This window comes from Mastigoproctus giganteus, chromosome 7 (assembly GCF_048544385.1).
Source record: "Mastigoproctus giganteus isolate SK-2022 chromosome 7, ASM4854438v1, whole genome shotgun sequence".
Classification (NCBI taxonomy): domain Eukaryota; kingdom Metazoa; phylum Arthropoda; class Arachnida; order Uropygi; family Thelyphonidae; genus Mastigoproctus; species Mastigoproctus giganteus.
Genome location: NC_143581.1, coordinates 149,908,002 through 149,928,396, shown reverse-complemented (window position 1 = coordinate 149,928,396; position 20,395 = coordinate 149,908,002). Strand labels below are relative to the sequence as shown.

Below are 20,395 nucleotides of genomic sequence, written 5' to 3'. Positions count from 1 at the left end.
AAGTTATGTACCTGAACTCTCAGCACCGTCATCTTCATCCTCGCCATCTTTAACATCTTCGTGCATTACAACATATTCACGTGAGCTAAAACCAACCTTAACTACGTCCTTCTCAAATAGCTCCACGTGGTATCTGAATTTAATATGCTTATTATTTACAAAAGTACCATTAGCTGATTCTAAACCAATAATATATGGACGAACACTTTTCTCATTTGTGCCATCTTCCCTTTCATAGCTTACTAAGCTGAATTGCAAAACTGAATGTTGCTTAGAGCACGAAGGGTGATCGATTGGTATGTCTGCAATCAGCCGTGATCTCCCCAATAGGTATGCACTTTGTCTATGAATGGGAATAAATAGTAATGAGTATCACTTTTGAAAGAATACAAACGCCACCTTATTTTTGGCTTACGAGCTTCTGCTGGTTCATCATATTTTATAACAACACCATTATAAATATTAGTCTCTTCTGCCAGTTTTCCAGACAAACCAAATTTTGGATTGGACTCTTTTGCCTCACTAGAAGAACTCCCGCATTTCTCGCCAGATTTATGCTTCTTATTTTCTAATTTTTTTTCTTTCTTCATCACTTTCCAGTTCTCTTTTAATTGGCCTGCCTAATATCTTCTTTGCTTTCCTCGCATCATGTTTGCGTCGTCTTGTATGGGTTTCTCTTGTTGTTTCTTGATGATCAAAATAATACTTATGCCTACCAACTCGTTTCTTGTCTTCTAGTTTATGAAAAGATCTTCCTTTTAGGTCATGCTTATCGTGTTTATCTGTAGTGAACTTTTGCTTTTTATCCCCTTCTTGAACATTTTCAGATAATTTAGATTTATTTTCATTCCTATGCATTTCTTGATGCTGACTTTCATATTCTCTCTCATCACTGCTGCTACTACTGCTGTCAGTATTTCTGAAACAACTTACGACCAACTATTGGAGAATTATTTCTGTGATAATCACGCCTTCTAATTGCTAATGGTGATATATCTTTTCTTTGCTTTTCATATTTATTTCTTCCTTTATATTCCCTACTTCTTTTACACTAATTTTGTACACTAATTTAAACACTACTAGTTGGAAAGAGATGGTCATCCTACTGCATCTGGACAATAATACCGCCCTCTCCAGTTTTATTTTTCTTGACCTTATCTGATTATAAACATATTTGACGATCTTAATTTTAAAATGCCAAAATAAAAGATCTCGAAGAGTTTATTTTCATTTTTGGTACTATAATAATTCTGTTATTAACAACACCAAGTCTACGAAATATATAAAAATCGAAGCTTAATCACTAAATAAGATAAGTAAATCTCGTCTTAATATTTTTCTTCGCGTTATCTTTAAAATCAAATTGCAATTGTTTTTTTAGCGTTTCTAGCGATTTAAAATTGTTAAACAAGTAATGTCATCATCATTTGTACAAATAGAAAGATAAAACAGACTTGTAGTTTACCTCTCGCGGTGCATTAGAAGTATTAAAACTGTGAATTCATTTTGAGTAATCGGATTTCGTAGATTGATCCGTAATCATTTGCTTAATGTATTCTTCGCTGATAGCTTTCAGTAATTTATCACATCATTCGTCAATAGTACAGCGGTTGCATTTATTAAATTTAAATAGTTTCGCCGCTTTTTTCAGTTGATGCAGTGCGCAAATATTCCGGTTCGAATTTTCTTCAACATTTTAATATGATGATCATTTGCTAATAGAAGTCCAGCAATTATATTAAATAAATGGCATTTATTTCCTCAGAAATTCGCATGTTGTTGAAACATTTATTTTAATACTAGTCACTGATGGAGCAGTTTCTCATGCAGCTTAAATGAATTCCCAAAACAACGTAAAACTTATAGTACTGGGCATGGTGGATGTCGCATTTTCTCCCCCATACTTTCTGTTTAATTGAACAGTATTTCATGAATTGCTATCTATGAGAGTTATGAAAAACCCAATGTAGTTCTGAGACTGCATAACTCGGCCACGAATAAGAACAGCTTAGTCCATAAAATTTCTCCTGTTCTGGACGGTAGTATTCTGAACTTCTACCAACAATCAGAAATTAAACTCGATCTTATCCACACGATATGATAAACCAGGAACTCTCACCACTGAGTTACCTGCATAGGCATCCGAAGAGAAATAGAAAGACGTTGCCCTCACTTTGATCAGAGGTGATTCACCCAACATCCAACGTGGTTCGTCCTGCATACCGTGATGATTAGGATGAAAAGCATTTAACCATCGAGCAATAGTTCAATAAGTATCACTTCCACATGCTTCACGTTAACCAGGTGAACACCCTTCGATACTACGTTCTCTTCTGACATTGATTTCGATTCTTGATCATTCCCCATGCAATATAAACATTCCATAGAGCGTGTACGGCTCCCACTCACAGTACACTCATATTCAACGCATCTAGAGTAGACAGTGGTGCCATTACCTTTTCCATAATCTTCCAAGAAAAGAAAGAATAATTTCTTCTAAAGTATCATTGTTTGTTTCTATTAAAATTCCGCCATCATTTTCACATTTCATGAAATAGCTACATGCCAAGAAAAAAAAACGTGTTTTTCTCTCATCGTTGTGATTTTCCATTCTGAATTTTTAGGGTAAGTTTTAACATCATTGCTCTCCTTTCAGAAGATAATCCAACAAGATTCATTATTAAACCTTTATGCCACAATTGGTGTGTGAACTGTTGTGTATAAATAATCAAGAAACTACTTAAGGAATGACTGAATTAAAAATCTGCCTTTATGCCTAATTTTTATAGAAAAAATATCTTTCATTCGTTGTTAAAACTAAGTAGCTTTCAAAAACAACCAGATTTGAAGAATTTAGCGCGCTCCAGAATATTACAAGACTTGCGTGAAAATAATTAGCCATTTATGATCCTATGTGGGGGGGGGGGTTGTATTGCTTCGCAAGAAAAGAGTGGGATCGAAGTTTCCCCAATGAAAAGAAGTAGAAGACATACACCGGAGAAGGGAGAGTTTTTTATGTCTCAGTAACTCCGACAGAGTTTGATTAGCGCTTTTTTTCCCTTCTGAGAGTTCCCCGTAGTTTATGCACTTTGAGTTAAGATCGCTCGTGTTGAATTACAAGCACGGTCTTCCTGCTGCAGTGAACACGACTAGAGGCTGAACGAAGCCCATAAAAAGATAAAAGAACAAGGAAATTCTGGAAAAGTTGAGCCACACACACGCGCCTAGAACTTCTTAAAAAAAAACGTGCGCTGTCCACAAATGTAAGAGATAAACATTGCCTAGTGCCTAATGGAAAAGGTGGACTGTCAATTTGATATGCTGTTGGCTTGACATTCGCCCTTGTATTGGTAGCTTTAAGCCTATCGAAGAGGAAACAAATAGCGAATATCCCCTGTGTGTGCTACCTTAAGACTGGAGATGTGCCAGAACTTCTCCATCTTAAGAGTTATAGATTACAAAGTATAATGGCTATTCACTAGATAGATAAACGTTTTAAGAGCTTAATGATCCACTTATCACCGGAAATATTTGAAGATAGGTAGTTTTAGTTGTGCAAACGGTCGTTTTATCTGCAGCCTTTTGATTCGTAGGATTTTGGTCATTAAAAAGTACCATGGGATATAAGAAATGGAAGTGGGGAGAGTGTATTTCGGTCGACTCCAAGTTTTCTTCTGATTTCCTGTATCGCCAGCGAACAATAATATGAAATTCCCTATTGGTCTGCTGCAGTGAATATTGCAGTTACTCTTACCAGAAGCCAACTGAATCTAATACGTGTTGGACTCAAATATTTTCTGTCCTGAACACGATTCCAAACAGACCTTTGACTTTATTTATATAAAATGAATACAGTTTATTTAAGGGCATTTAATTTGTACCGATGAAAGCTTTTGGTATACTCCAAGCAGTTTTTTTTTTTTAAATTTGGATTTCTTTAACTCACACCATGGATTGCATGGTGTTAGCATTTCAGGTTATTTTCGAATTTTGTCTTAAATCTATGACTGATGGCTTAGAGGTGACAGTATTATGAACTCGGGGGTGCCCTTTTCAATAATGAACAGAGAAACCACCCTTGCTAGTGAAATTATTATAATTTAAAACTCTGTTTTCGGATTTCGTATAGAAGTGCTCAGGGCCCATGCATAAAATCTGTGATACACCACTTTCTTATATATCATGTGTAAATAAATGATCTGTTGATAATTGCACTAGGAAACACATTTTATAAAAGGAAAGTAAACAAAAAGAAAAATTTAAATGAAGCAATTAGACGAAAATACATCAGAAATAGAACTAGAATGACATTGAGCTCAATAGAAAGAAAAAAAAAAAGGACAAACAAAAGAGAAAAAAAAAGGAAAGGTAATAGGAATAAGTGCATGCAGAACAAAACTATTGAAGCGAGTTACTCAAAAAAAAAACAGAAAAAAATAAAGAACTTAATTTCACCCTGAAAATGAGATTTCCAAATAATTCGTTCTGTTTTTGTACGTGCAAATGACGTGACGCTGTTTAATGTATGCAGGAAGAGAGAGAGACCGCAGCAAGTTAGCAATTAAAGAGTTAGAAAAGTTCGAACAACACGAATTAGCAACGCGAGCTCCTGGATTCTAATACTTCCGGAAAAACGTGACGAAGTTAAGCCATACTGGATGTTTTTGGCCAGACCGCTGATTCTGTGCTGGAAATGTGCCAGCAATAAGACTGGAGGTTAAAAGACCTCATAAATTAAATATAATTCTTTCCGTGTTACCTGAAAGGACCGACGTTTCATATTATTATACGTACAGTACGTAGGATGTTTGATCTGTACTCCAGATGTACCAATATAACGAAATTTGCAGGTTATTAGAAGACATACTGTGTTCACACATACGCTGTAATTTTGCTGTCAAGTTAACATATGTTGATTTAGAATTTTCTGCGTTGAACTAGTTTTGTGCTAGTCTGAACTACCTCCGGTTATCAAACTGCCTGATTTCTTAAAAGTGGTATTAGTTCATTCGGTTTGGACTGTCCTTTGTAATATACAACTTGGCAGATGTAGTTCGGCCTCTATTGTGTTGTGTTATAGAGCGTTTAATGGCGTTATCACCAATTAAAGAGTTGAATAAATCCATGCAGATCTACTCTGCATAAAGAGATCACGTTCATGATTCATGGAGACCAATGGTAACGAAATTATGATGAAATAAATATATTTTCTTTTTCTACCGAAGAGAGAATTTTGCTAGCGCAGGGAAAAGGAGGTGATTGTCCCTCTGTATAAGGCAATGGTCAGGCCACGCCTTGAGTACTGCGTACAGGTCTGGAGGACTTATTTTAGGAAGGATGTAGATTTGCTTGAGCGTGTACAGAGAAGGACAACAAGATTGGTGAGGGGAATGAAGGGAACCTCTTACCAAGAGAGGCTTAAGTTCTGCAAATTGCAGCGGCTGGAGACTAAGCACCTGCAGGTGATCTGATTGAGGTGTATAAGGGTTGAGCACACTGAATTTTGATGGGATTCTTCCACTTGTTCAGATTACGAACCTAAGGGGACATAAATTCAAATTGAGGAAACACAGCTGTAGAATAGATGTGCGGAAATTTGCCTTTAGCCAGCGGGTGGTTAATTGCTGGAACAAACTTCCATCTCTCTTTGTGGAAATTGATAGATTAAATAATTTTAAGGAGGAACTGGACAAACATTTAGAGGGATTGATTGTGCGAATTTTTTTTTTTTTTTTTTGGCTGATGCTACATAAACTCATACACTTGATTTATTGCATCGCATGCCACGATTACTATTATTATTATTATTATTATTATCTGCGAATGGATTTTCCAACAGGATAATATGCCAATGAGTCATGTCACAGGCCAAAATTGTACATAAGTTCTTCGAGGAACATGAAGATGAATTCAGCCTCCTGCTATATCCTCCCCAGTTACCAGATCTCAATCCAGTTTAGCACCTGTGTGATAAAACGGAACGAGCTATTCGGAGTAAAGATCCACACCCATCCAATTTGCACGAGTCCGGGAAGCAATCGAGTGAGTTCAACTCCACCATGGTTTTCTGTAATGATATACAAAACTCTGTATAATGGCCATAAATGAGTGTAGTGCTGTGCGTGTGTGTGTGTTGCTTAGTTTTTCCTGGCCACTTAGCTCCGAGGCAGCAGCGATCAACAGGAAGGCTGCTTCCCAGTACCCGTCCACACCAAGAGGAGGCGGGTCCAACTATATACGAACTAAACTGAGTATATTATTACCAGAACCTATAGGAAGAAGCGCAAGTCGTATGGGTGCAACAGTCTCCTATATTCACGTACGGTGGTGAAGACCACAAAGAATTCCGCATCCACTGGAAAAAGTGTAGTACCAGTGAATGCCAGCAGTTCCAGAGCATAGGAAGCCCAAGTCTGAGTACGAGCAGGTGAAAATCCCGTTTGTAATAAACTGGAGCCCAGAAAATTCTGACCCCTAAAGGACTATCAAAAAAAAATGTCCCAAAGGTTAGCTTAATTAATAATTTTAGAATAAAAATATTTAAATAGATAAGATAAAGTTAAATATATATATAAAATAAAATAATAATAATTATTATTAAAGACAATGAAATAAAAGAAATTTAAGAAAAAAGAGAGAGAGAGAGAGATAATAATAAAGCTTAACACTACCATAAGGCAATGTTGAAGCCCAAGTAAATAAAGCTGAACTTCAACACAGGAGGGTATTAAAAGTAGTTTTGTTGAATACAGAAGCCAATTCAGTAAGAATCACCCGTTTGTTAAAACTTGTGTAGAAAATTCCGGTAGAGCTGAGAAGGTATTTTGATTTGCAATAAGATACCTTTCATTTCCAGGAGAAAAATTATGTACTGTACTAGATAATGTTGGTATTAAATCTTGATAAACTGGGCAGAAGAATAAGACATGACTCCAGTCTTCAGAGGCACCGTAGAAACATGTGTCCGACGTAGCTAGATTGAATTTAAGAAGTCCAGCGTGCAAAGAACCATGGCCAGTTAAAATGTATGATGCAAGGAGGCTTGGGTAGAACCAAAGCTGATTACTTTTTGAGGTAGTGAATTTTCAGGTATAAAACATTTGACCACTGCTCCTTTGGCCGAGGAATTTCATCTCACTTGCCATTTTTTATGAAGATCAGTCCATCATTTCGCTTTTTCATTCTCGTAAGGATTAGATTAAGCATTACCTCAGAAATCTGCATGGTACCTTCCCGCCATGTAGGAGAGGGTGACCGTGGTTCTTCAGTTCCTTGCACTGCTCGATATCAGCTGTGGAGATACATTTGGGAAATTCTGCACGGCTCCTTGGGCTGTGCATGGAGAATTACAGTTTGGCAGTTCCTTGTGCTATCGAACCATCCTAACAGAGATTACACTGTGTCTTTTAAGCCTAAAATATTTATTATGGTCGACTTTGATATACGGAAATAACGTTTTTTTTGGGTGCGTTATGTGCACCTTTGAATCTCCCTTCCCATGCTGCTTCCTAAGTGGCAGCCATTACAGCTGAAGCTTGGGAAGATTGCCAGAACTTGCAGATTTGACCAAGGCTCTACTCTAGAAACTTGCTCGGGAGAAATAATTTTGTCACCAGAACTTCCAGGCTTTGAAAAGGACTTGCTCAGTGTATTATTTCTGCATCTCATTCCCTGCATGATATTATAAATGATTATCCGTATGATATTGTTCATATGACATTGTACTTCATTTTCTGTGACGTTGTCTGTATGACTGTATAAAGATACGGTGGAATTGCCGAAAGTTGGCCGGGTTTCGGAATTCCACCGTATCTTTATACAATAAAATAAAAAAATACAGTTTTTATTTTAAACAATAAAATAAAAAATACCTAGTACAATAAAAAAAAGGCTAGAATTTTGTTCCACTTCTTTCTGAAAGATGTGGTTAGTTCTCTGCTTGAACTATACGTTTTTTCTAGTTTTCGGTTGTTCCAACTCATCTAAAAGGTATGCAGTTGGATTCAGATCTTTTCTCTGGGCTGGAAATGACAAATTCACCGTATAATTCTGCTCAAACCGTTGGTGTACTAATCGTGCTTTGAATGCTGGTACAAGTATAGCTCCTCTACAAAGGACTGCCAAAATGTAGGTAAAGCAGAATTGTTCCGAGTGGCACAGCAGAGATCTGCATTTATGGATTCATTGATGGATACCAGCGAGCCAAGTTCAACCCATTTAAATATGCCCATAGAAGTACCATCACTCTGTTGTCACTGAATTTCATTTTTTAGTGCATTACAATATGAGTTGAGCCATTGACAACGCCATGCCCTGGTACCTTCATCCTAGTGTGATTCTTGACTATGTAACCCGACTTTGCCACTGCTGTGATGCCAATTCTTCCGTTCTTTGTACCATTAACGACTTTGGTGTGCACTTCAGGGAAAGATCTTCTGCTCATATGCAGCCGCGCTACCATGGTAACCCATTCTGCGAAGTGTTTTTTTGATGACCTTTGGTCATGCGCTTGCCCGAGTTCTGTCAACTGTCTTCCTAGTCAGTTCTTTAAAAGAGTATGTTACGATTTATTGTTATTGTAGATTTGAACAGTCGATGTGCTCTTGGGGGAGAAGTCATTGATGGTGGCTTGGTATTCCTGGCTTGGGATGAATGGTTGCATTATGTTCTATCTTACATTAGTGTACGATGCTTGCAAAGGTTAGAAATAGCAATGTAGCATAAGAAAGCAAGGAAACTCAACCAAAAAAGAACTAAACGTTACCAACCAGGGTCACCTTCCCTCATTTCATTTATCTCTTCCAAAACGTTGCTTAATTCCTCTTTAAATTTAGAGCAACTTCGAACCTCCACAAGAGCGGGTCTTCGGAAAGTCTTCGAATATTTAATCTACAAATATCTCACTTAAATTTAAATGTATATCGCGTGAAGATTCCCTCAGCGTGTAGTTTATTTAACTTTTTGAAGTCCTTGAACACTTCTATTCAGTCACTCCGCAGATTTTTGGTTTGAAATTATCTGTAACTTACAAGTCTCTCTTTAGCGGAATATCCCTTTGTGCCCAAACCAGGCTTTTCGCTCTTCTGTGTACTCTCTCCAACAGGTCCACATCTTTTCTGAAATTGGGATTTCCGAACCTGTATACAATATTCAAGCTACTGCCTAACCATTGCCTTATAAAATAATCGTCTATCTATCCTTACTGGTTATGTCCTGTGTATTATTGACAGAGCCCAATTGAGTTCTCCCAGCAGTCTGTCTAGGCTGTTCACCGAACTTAATATCAGATTGTACCCTTTCCATTATTAATTGTCTTGAGTTACCTGCTACCCATGTGTTACGCCACTCTAAGATTACAACTTAATTGAATAGATTCCATTAGTTCCTGGTGCCTCGTTCACTTTTAATTGTAATAACTTTACTTCCATTTCTCTTCAGTAATCAAAAAATCATTCAGCTTCCAGTTAGCGTTAAACAGGCCGCTGCTAACCTCAACCTTAAAAACTTACTAACATGTGAATGTCAATGCAATTATCTGTTCAACTTTTGAGCAACACTGAGGACCACCGGTACTCTTACACAGGTATAAAGCAGACCAGCATATTTCTTTTGGTACTAACAAAAGCAGAGAATTCCTTCCAGCTGTTCTTTGCATTATTAACTAAGAATTCTTCATAATTTGCATTAAATAACAAATTGGGTAACCTTATTACAGAATAATTTATATTTATTGTAAGATTAAGAGTCTCCGGATGGTTTATGAACATGCATTTTTCTTTGTCGTCACTAACGATGTCATTTAATTTGACATCTCTTTTGTTTTAAATAAATGCATAATTTATTTCTGCATATTAGGCGTTTCTGCAGTAACTTCTTTGAAAAATTCCCATTTAGCATTTGTAGTGGTTAATTAAAATTATCATTTGGTTCCACTGAAAATAACTTAGAACATCTCTAAGATCATTGTAATCTCTCTTCTAAAAACAAAACCCCTGCCCATTTCTTTTCATAGTAATTATTTCTTTACATATGTCCTACAGTACGCATTTTTTTTATAACTGCTTGCTAGTGCTTTCTCAGATAAATTCTTACTACTAACCAAATTATCTGGATCCTTTTCATGTCCCATTCTGTTCCACTTACGTGTCATTGAATGGAAAAGGCCCGGGTTCGAATCTCGTCAATGACTCGAAGAACTTTTATGGGCTTTTTTCAATTCGTGGTTGAGTTAATCGGTCTCAGGCGAAGACAGCAAGATCCATTTCCTTTCTGGGAAACTTGGGTGTTCGTCCAGAAAAACAAGCAAATCGACCAGAGAACACACAACCACAGACAATTTCAAACATTATGAATAAGCAAGTGTAGATGAGAAATTCCGAGGTGGCTCTATATGACAGTTTATGTCATATGATCTATGGAATCAAATATTAATTCCCTGAGCTAAGGCGTCTCAATACATGTCGGAGGGTGGTGCATGTATATTTTTATCAGTTCTAAAATATGTATTATCAATATTGCAAAGCAGAAATGTTAATTTTGGTGCAAAAATCTGTAGAGAAATACACTGGTCGACAAAATTACCAGAAAAAGAAATGTTTTTGATGAATATTTTATTGCGAACAATGTTTACCAAGGCAAATATTTGATATAATAGGCATCCAGGCAGGCAAATTACAAGTAGCCAGTAGAAATCGATCTACCACCATACAGAGCCGCACATTATGCATATTATTCATGCCTATAAAAACACGGGTTGCAACCACATCATTTCATTCCCGTTTTTTGGCTTCCTTTGTGGGATAGCATCATCTACAGTACTGAGGATGGCAGGTCATCGTCGGTTAGATGATTCTTTGAGATGGTGGGCCGTTGGGCGACTTGTAGCCGAGCAATCGCAGGCGGAGGTGGCACGTTGGCTTATGTGCCACGCAGTTTCGTCTGGGCACTATGGAAGCAGTTTCAGAAGACAGGAATCATTACAAGAAGAGCTGGCCAAGGTAGCCTGAGGGCTACGTCAATAAGAACAAACCGCTGTCTGGCTCCAACAGCAAGGCGGAATCCCACGATGTCCTGTATCAACTGTTTCTTGAGGTTGCTGTGTTCACGGGTGAAAACATTTCTAACCGGACTGTGTTAAGAAGGTACAATTCAACTGGACTCTACTCAAAGGAGCCAGTGATTTGTATCCCATTAACCCCAAACCACTATAGAGCTCGTCGAAACTGGTGTCAAGACCATGTGTCTTGGTGCCCTGACAAATGGGTTTACTTCTATTCTCTGATGAGTCCAGGTTTAGTCTACAAAAAGATTCTAGACGTTATTTTATCCGGAGAAACGAGGAATACAGTGTCATCCCTCCAACATGAGAGAAAGACACTTACAGTAGAGGCGGTTTTCTCGTATGGAACGGAATAATGGTCAACGGCAGCACTCATGTTCGTGATATGGTTACGTAACTGCGCTGAGATACCGAGAACAGATCTTTGAAAGCCACTGCACATAGAGTACAAGTGGTGGAGAAATATCTTTAAACTGAAGATATTCAACGATTTCCGTGGCCAGCACGATCACCAGACTTAAATCCTATCGAACACGTGTGGGACGTCCTTGGGCGTCGAATTGAACACCAATGGCCAACTCCTCGGTCACTTGGTGAGCTAGTGGAAGAATGGGATTTTTTGCCACAGAATCGTGTAGATACCTTTATGTCGAGTGTGGTTCACCGCTGTCAGGCCTGTTTAGCCGTTTGAGGGGATTATACGCCATACGTGTGACCATATTTTCGAGAATCTTTATCGACCCCTGTTATGTGACCTTTCTGGTAATTTTTATACAACGCATGTCCCTTATACCTGTCCGAAGTTTCACGCTGTCTCCTCATTTCATCGTTACTGTATGGTACACCACCATACTAAATTTTGTCTGGCTTAAAATGCAAACTGCACGAGTTACACCGCGTTTTCTACATGTTCTGTTAATTTTGTCGAGCAGTGTATTTATTTCTGTTTATTTCTGCATGATTCTGTAAATGACATATAATTTTCATATATTATCAAATATAAATTTATAATCTGAACAAATTGGCATTCATATGCTGCTACACAAGCAAATAGTCTGAAAATTAATAATGCATAAATTTCCTGACAGTTTTCAGAAAAAAATTAATTACATTTTCCTTCATTCTAATGTGGAACTTCTAAAGTCTCTTCACTGTATTGTGCAAAAATACTATGAAAGAGATGAAGGCAGTTTCATCTCAATTCAAAGGAGAAGCAGAATAACAAGTACGTATAATATGCATTTATGTTTTATATCTCGATTGCTGCCCAAAGAAATTTGACAAGCGAATATGCGATAGTTCTGAACAAAGTTAGAAACATCGACCATGCTGTGTTTCTTCAAATGAGTAAAAAAGTATAAATCGTTCAAAGAACAAGAGTTAATTTCTTGAGGCCGCATTAATGTAGAATATTTGAAATTGAGGATGTAACTCATATAGCAACCCTTACAGTGGTGAATAAGGACCATCTTGCTCTTCGCTGATTGTCCTTTATAATTTTGTCTTAAATATAGAAAGAATACACTAATCCTTTATTACTTGAGTTGCCTTTGCCCAATCTAAAACAAAAGCAGTGTTTATCGTTCAAAGTGATTCCCTATAGTTCACCACTGTTCTGTCCCCTTCCAGAAGAACTATTTGAAAGGCAGTGTTTTTCTATATCGTGTGGAACAGGCCTGGATTTGAATTCCATCTTAATCGAAACAATTTGTATGGGCCTGTTTCACACTATGGCTGAGTTAATTAGTCTCTGGTGAGGGTTATTTATCCAGCAAACACGCAAATAGACCAAAGGATACACCCAATTTACGGCGATAATATACTGACGCCTCATACTCTTAGCTGCCCGGTTGTAGACTCGAAAAGAATCCCTCTCATTCTTCTGTAATATCACGAAGAGAGTCGTTAAAAAAAAGAACTTACAAAGCTTCATGTTTACAGCAAAAGTTTTAAATATTAATTATTGATTAATCTCGTTTATTGCATACAAATGTAATTACCATAATAGCTTTCGTAATACGATCTAGAGAAGGCCATTTAATACAATTATTTAAAGAGTGTTAAATATCAATCGTAAAGATATAGTCTTGTAAAATATCTTAAAATTGCTGGATTTCACTGGCGTGGGGATAGAATGCTTTCTTTTTAATCATATTGATTTGCTGGTATATGAAATAATTTTTTAGAGCCACTCAAAATATTTCTGTTGGTGTAGACTACGAATAGGGAAACTAAGTTTGTTATGATCACTAAGGGCACAGAAAGTTGAGTGCCACTGCTCTAAAGAAACAGGAAGAATCGGGAAAGGCCTATAAATATTCTTAAATCTTTATCAGGTTTTAAGTTGGTTGGTTGGTTGGTATGAAGTTTAACTTAGGCCAAAATGCGTCTATTCCAGTGTTTGGATAGATGCTGGAAGTTCGCTTTATTTGAAATTAGAAATATTCATATAGTTTGGTCAGGTGTTAAGCAACTGCTTGTTATAATCATTTATGCTTTTCGAAGCTTGGATTGCATGTAATAATGTCCAAACGATTCGGGCAATGAGATTCCTGGACCTTTGGAAACGGAAAGTCAGTAAAAGATCTACCAATCACAGCGTGCCATTTACGACAGAATCCATGTTTATTCAAAGCTCCAAGGTTTTAAGCAGCTGACTGTCACGATGCCATTTTCCAATTTGTCTCTCCCACCAGTCACAACTTTGTGATTAATGAATGCAACGCAGCCTTATTTCTCTCTGCGTTTTATTGCTTCTTAGCTCATGGTCCTCAGTACAGCAAATGCAAATCTGCTACATTGCATAACCGTGTTGACTCCATTCCAGATATTGCTCTTTTGTAAAAAAAATTCACGCGTGGCGAATAACCGACATCTAAGAGAAATATTCGCGGCTGCTTCTCTGCGCCATTGCTTCTCGCTCTATATTCATCATTGACCGCGCCTAGTTGATTTGAATGGCGACAGAGGGCGCCATGAACACCACAGTCGCGTTTCCTGGTAACGACCATGCCATGTTCACTGTAGCATCGGCTGCTGGCGGTGCTATGTCCTTAAAGTGTGCGTGTGTGTGTGTGTGTGTGTGTGGCCACTTAGTACGGGGATCACGGTCTAGCCGGCATGTTGGAGGATAGAGTGGAATTACATCTTCTGCAGAGCGGTCGCCAAGACCAATCTGTCGGCTGAAGTGGTCTACAGAAGCCAGGTAATCCGGTAGGGACTGTGTTGTGGCCTGGATTCTTTACAGTGTACTCCTTTATGTGTTTGTGATATGACACAATGAACGGAAGGCTGGCTTGCCACTTTATTCAGCTGACCCTGTGTCTATCGGTGCTGGCTGTATCGGAGGTCACCGTCGTCGGATTGGCCACAGATTGGAACTCCCTCCTGACAGGTACGTGATTTCCTTGACCTCGTCGATCGCGCGCAATAAATGACGATATTAAGAAATAAGTCGGACGACTTAACGGTTACTCTTACAACACATGCACTAAGATAGTCGGATTTCTTGTGAGATGTAGTTCACTGCGCGTGCGCAGAAAAAAAGTTGATGGAGGAGAGAGAGAGAGAGAGAGAGAGAGAGAGATGGTTATTTGGGAATATTACCATATTTTATACGCGTATATACAGAGAGAGAGAAGGAAAGAGGAAAAGAGTGACAGACTAGCGTGTAATTTCGTATAATTTTGCGCAGTTGATGCCTGTCCTATTAGATATCCAGAATTAAGCAAACCCTGAAATCGTGACCTGCATACGGCGCAGCCATTACCAAACTAGAGCATGTGTACACTCTTAATTTACACACTGATGTCCCCACTTATTAAAGACTGTTTGGTATTCAGCTCCAGATAGGGTTATTTCCATAATCATGGTTCTTTAGTGGAACAGATTCCGATTGCTGATTCAGGAAGGGTCCCATTAAATTCGCTTTATTAGCGTCAGTGAACACTTCTATTTCCATACCTTATCTCAGAAGACGCAGAGTTAATATTTAAGATTAAAAGGCTTCCGTTATTGAAAATTGGATTCATTATTCCTTCCAAGGTAAGACGAATGCAAAAGTCAGCCCGTGTTCTGTTGTTGTCTATACTCCTTCCATTTGTCCCATTAGTTTCCCAGGAGCATTTTTTTTGTGTAATTTTTGCTTAAGCGATCTTTTCATTTCAAAAAATCATGAAGTTATTTGACGTATTAATGAACCTATAGATATTCTTAAAGGTAATTTTGTTTCCATTCTACTTGGATTTGTTCTTCTATATAAGGAAGTAGGAATTCGGAGGTTTGTGCGAAATTTGTGGTTCATGAATGCATTCAACAGATTCATGGTTACTTTCAAGCGCTAGAGTGTAGATGAAAGGATTGCAACTAAATGGAATAAATATGTATCATTCACTTGACGCCATTTCTTTTCCCCCATTTATATTCGATGGTATTGACACACAGGAATAATATTTTACTACAATTGTAGTAAAATAGGCAGTGAGAATTCAAGTCTTGAAGAACAGAAAGCAACAGAACTACCTAATGCGATCTTACTTTGACTATATCCATTCTCCACATTGCTGACATTTCCGAAACATGCTACGATCAAAACTGTAGACATTACCCCAAATGGAAACCTCTTAGAGTTGACTTTATCCTTGATTCCAAGGATGACGTAAGGAACCCAAGATATAAAATAGCTGACAGGCCGATAGCTTTCCACCAGCCATATATTCTCTTTCGAATCATTTAAACTTAGATTTTATATCTTTTTTCAGTATAATTGAGATAAACTACAATAAAGTACCTAAAATTAAACGTTCTTAACTTATTACGTTGAATATTTAGGGTTGGGTTGTTAAATATCCTTTAAAATAATGATTTCTTTTTAAAATAGGCAATAAATGTCCAAATTTAAAAGCATTCATTAATTATTAAGACATGCCTGTTTCTGAATTTTATATATATTTTACCAATAAATTTTATTATTTTAAATGTTTATTTTTAAAAATGGAAAATTTTAATTTGTATTACAAATTATAAAAAATAAAAGCTACGATTAAAATATAAATTTGCCAAAGTTTTCGATTCTTAATTGCACGCACATTCTTAGCTATTGTATTTATTATACACACCTCTGTTTTTATTTCAAATTTATAGCAATCGGGCAGGTATTCATTGGTATGCCCACGAATCTGTCTCACGGATCTCAGCGCGTGTCTAATTTGGGAAACTGTAAATGCTAAGTTATTTTTATTTCACTTAAGTGGTACTAAAATTTCACGTGCTGTCCTCCACCTTGTTGAATGTAAATGGATCTGGCATTCCATACAGTGTTACATGGACTAATGCAAATCTCCAGATGACTGCTTTAAAAGCAAAACACGTCAGTGGAGTTACATTAACTGTCACCCATTTAGAGATATGTAGAGCAATACAGCGGCCCATTTGATCGGAATAAAATTAGAACATGATTTAGTCTCACCTGACAACCCTACACAGTAACAAGAATTGGATATCGTGTTCGCCTATTTAGTAATGGAATTACTCACTTGGATTCGTATGGTGTTAACCGGAGCTTTCTGCTTGGCTGCGTGGGAGACGAAGATTCTCAGTAGACCCCCTTAGTTCATGTATGGTCCTGTGATTTCATTTAATCTGATTGAAATTCTTTAATATCTAACAATGGCTCTAAATTCTGCATAACTTTCTCCATCACAGAATTGCACACCAGTGAATTATTGCGCGTGAGGACAGCAGATTTTTCGTAGAAACCACTAATGAGATTTGTGGTGTGTTTAACGGTACTTTATGAAGCAAATTGGTACACACTTTATTTAATTGTAAGTGTCCATTAAATAAATCATACGTTTTGTGCAGATAGATAATTACCATGAAGTATTTATCCTACCCAACTCAATAGATAGATAATTACCATGAAGTATTTATCCTACCCAACTCAATAGATAGATAATTACCATGAAGTATTTATCCTACCCAACTTAACAGGTCTTGAACTGTAAAATTGTTTGTGTCCTTTCAAATAAAAAATAATTGTTCTCGTCTTTTATTTTGGGTTTAGTAAAATACCTTAATTTAAAATATGGATATTGTTTGAACGATTATCTTTTTTTTCATGTTACAATCTAAAAGGCAAAAACAGTTTTTACTGTTCTGGAACATAAGCACCATCTAGTAATGACTATCCCTTATTATCCTGTATGCAAACTAGAAAATGCTGACGAAGAGGGAATGAGCAATGCTAATTTATGAGAACTGAAAAACTCTTCAGTCAAAAGATGAGTAAATTTGGTAACTTTGAAATATGCTGCAGGCTGTTTGAAAATTGCACAGAAAAATCTATGGGTGTATTCTAAAAATGAGAACACGTGCTCTTATAAACACATGCCTAAGAAGTCTTTATTTCCGAGTTATTGATCATGAATCCAAAATTAGAAAACAGAAAAAGAAATGGAATGGATCTCTAAAAGGAAAAATCTAAAGCAGCTTTTCAAAGTGACCTCCATTTTGTGCAGCATTGAGCTCAACGAATCTACTACATCAGGATGCATTTCGCCGACCGGGCTAGCCGAGTGGGTAAAGTACCTGCCTGGCAACCCAAAGGTCGCGGGTTCGATTCTCGCCTCGGGCTTGGATCAAAGTACTGCAAAAAAAAACCTTAGGAGGTGCAATATGGCCACAGAAGCCGATGGTTCATCTGTTACCAGAATATATTTAAGAAATAGAAAAATTCTCTGGGTGGGAAATTGAAGACCACGTTTACATTGCAAAATGCGCCACTGCCAACAATCTGCGTAGATTCATTTCTTATGGCACAGTTCTTGTACAGGCGTACTGAGAAATAATTTCTGTCCATGTAATATTGTCCTTACGCTTGCAGATGAAACAGATACATGGCTTTGTCAACCTGATATTTGTGGTAGGAGATACTTTAACAGCATTTGCTCTTCAACGTTTGCAATTATGGAAATCTCCATCTACTCGCAACAGCGTACCTGTTTCTTCACAGCAATACATGTTTTACGATTTGGTACTCGTCTAGTTGGAAACGTTTTCGGTGTATCTGCGAACAGCATCTAGAGAATTCTTATGAACCTCGCCATGGATTAAAATCATATCAGTTAAATATGTAAAATTAAACAGATATGCAGTGAAATTCGTAAGTATTCACAAACTTTGCTCTGCGGATACCAAGGCAATCGTTGAAAAACAAGATCCTGAAACACAAGTAGGAGACATGTTGACACAGCGGTGTGTACACAGCCACACTGGTTCCTCCCAACGACGTCATTGGCTTGATTCGTAGTTGAACAACTACATGTTATGTTGATACGTATGTTTTATATTCTTTAATACTAGTTTGACACAGTCATATTTCAGGACATAGATATGAACATAAACTGCTTTTCAACTTAGATTATTTTTGTTTATACATGGTTTTGCAAATTATGATTAATGCTTAATATTTCAGAAATAAAGATTTTTAAACATATGTTTGTAGGAACTTGTTCTCTTTTAAAACACCGTGTTCAGATAGCTTAGCATGAAACAACGAGAATTTCTCATCTGCTTAATATAGTTATCTCCTGAACATAAAGAAGAGAACTGAATAGAGCTCATAATATGGATTGAAATAACTGTGGAAAGAAACATAGAACAAGCGTGATGGTAGACTACATTATACCTCTACTAAAATACGTAAAGAAAAAAAAGGGATCGCAGGAATTATGAATTAATTGAGGTTTGACAAGCTCATTATACTCCAGTAAGCCGAAAACATGCTTTGTACAGTATTCCATAATGCATAAGTGGGTAAATTTACCCAAAACATGTTTGATTTAAAGTCAGACCACGTCCTCACAGGTAGCTCAATTACTGCCCTCCCAACGCCGGGTGGAAAACACTTCAGTTCGAATTCTGTCGATGACATGAGGTTTTTTTTATGGGACTTTTATATAACGCGGCTGAGTTAAGCAGTCTCAGGCAAGAATAGCGGCCATCGTGGGTAGCACATTTGGTGGGATCGCCGTAGGCCCCCACACCGGTGTGAAAAGACCTGAGTTCGAGTACCTTCGATGAAGGGAGGAATTTTTATGGGCCTTTTTCACAATGTAGCTGAGTTCGTCGGTCTCAAGCGAGGGTGGCGAGGTTTTTTCTCCCGGAAACTCTGGTTTTTCTGCCGCACAACATACGCAGTTTTTAGACAGTATATTCGAACATTATGGCCTTAGTCGCTGATGCTTCTGAAACCCAACAACAGCAAGGATAGCGTGGGTTTTTTGTCAGGCAAATCGATCACGGATGGCACCCAATTTGCAAACATAATATATACGGCGTAATATATGGCCTGAGTCACTGATGCGCCTAAAACCTTATAACAATAACAAACCAGATCGTATACGAGGATGGTTAAGAGAATCAATGAAGTCAGTACAGTCTATTCCAGAAAATACACTCAGTGATCACTGAATTATAACCACCTACATAATACCGTAGCTACTGTTCTCACGGATAACAGCCGCTATTCGCCTAGGCATTGACTGCACTAGGTGTGTGCAGACGTCCTTAGGAATCTGCAGCCACGCTGCCAGCTAGACATTCTGCAGTGTCGGAATAGATCATGGTTGCATGTGCATACACCTCACGCCGTTCCAAAACATCTTACACGTATTCAATTGGATTGAGGTCAGGAGAATTTGGAGGCTAATCAAGATGGGCGATATCTACACTATGTTGCCCGAACCACGTCTGCACAGTAAGGCCCGATGATACAGCCCATTATCGTCTTGGAAGATCCCATTTCTGTCCGGGAAAAATATAAAATGGCATGGCACATGGCCTCCTTAGAGTTGCCTGGTGCGTATGGATCAAGATCTCATTGTTTCACTGAAACTTTGATCCATACGTACCAGGTTCCTAGTCCTTGTCAGCAAATTATGGACCACATTAAACAACAATTGCCATCACCGGCCTGGACAGCGGGCACCATACACGATGGGTCCATGGAATCGTGTTGCTTGTTGACACGCACGAAAGCGCCCATCGCGTGTTGCAAAAGTGCAAAGTGTGTTGTTAGTTGTCTGACGGCACCAAGAGTTTCCCCCTCATCTCCGCGTTGTGTACTCTGTTTGTGTAGCACAGAACTTTGTGAAGGGCAGAGATTTAAAAAGTGTGTGGGGAATGGACGGATGTGTAGTGTCGGGTACTGTTGTTCTTCTGATCATTTAGCCGTTCGGCCTTGGGACCCACCGTTACCGCACTTGGCCCCGGGAAGGCAGGTCAAGTACCTAGTAGATTTTTTGTACTCTGGCGGGCCTGCCACCTAGTTTCCGA

The 20,395-nt window shown here is 38.0% G+C and overlaps 2 protein-coding genes across 3 annotated transcripts in view; one reads left to right on the top strand and one right to left on the bottom strand.

Moving 5' to 3' along the window:
- The window catches only part of LOC150083257 (V-set and immunoglobulin domain-containing protein 10-like), a 571,635-nt gene that overhangs the window by 212,119 nt on the left and 339,121 nt on the right, over positions 1–20,395 (top strand). Inside the window, exon 1 of one of the 2 annotated variants that reach the window (XM_090377134.1) lies at positions 14,121–14,453. The exons of the other annotated variant lie outside the window; for it this stretch is intronic. Within the exon in view, the coding sequence (XP_090233260.1) occupies positions 14,339–14,453 (115 nt within the window). The 5' untranslated portion in view covers positions 14,121–14,338. Of the gene's footprint in view, positions 1–14,120; positions 14,454–20,395 lie in introns of those variants that run through there. 2 annotated transcript variants of the gene reach the window in all.
- LOC150083258 (smad nuclear-interacting protein 1-like) lies at positions 4–590 on the bottom strand. The gene is given in 2 exon segments (XM_090377706.1): positions 4–368; positions 371–590. Coding segments are annotated over 2 exon segments (585 nt in total).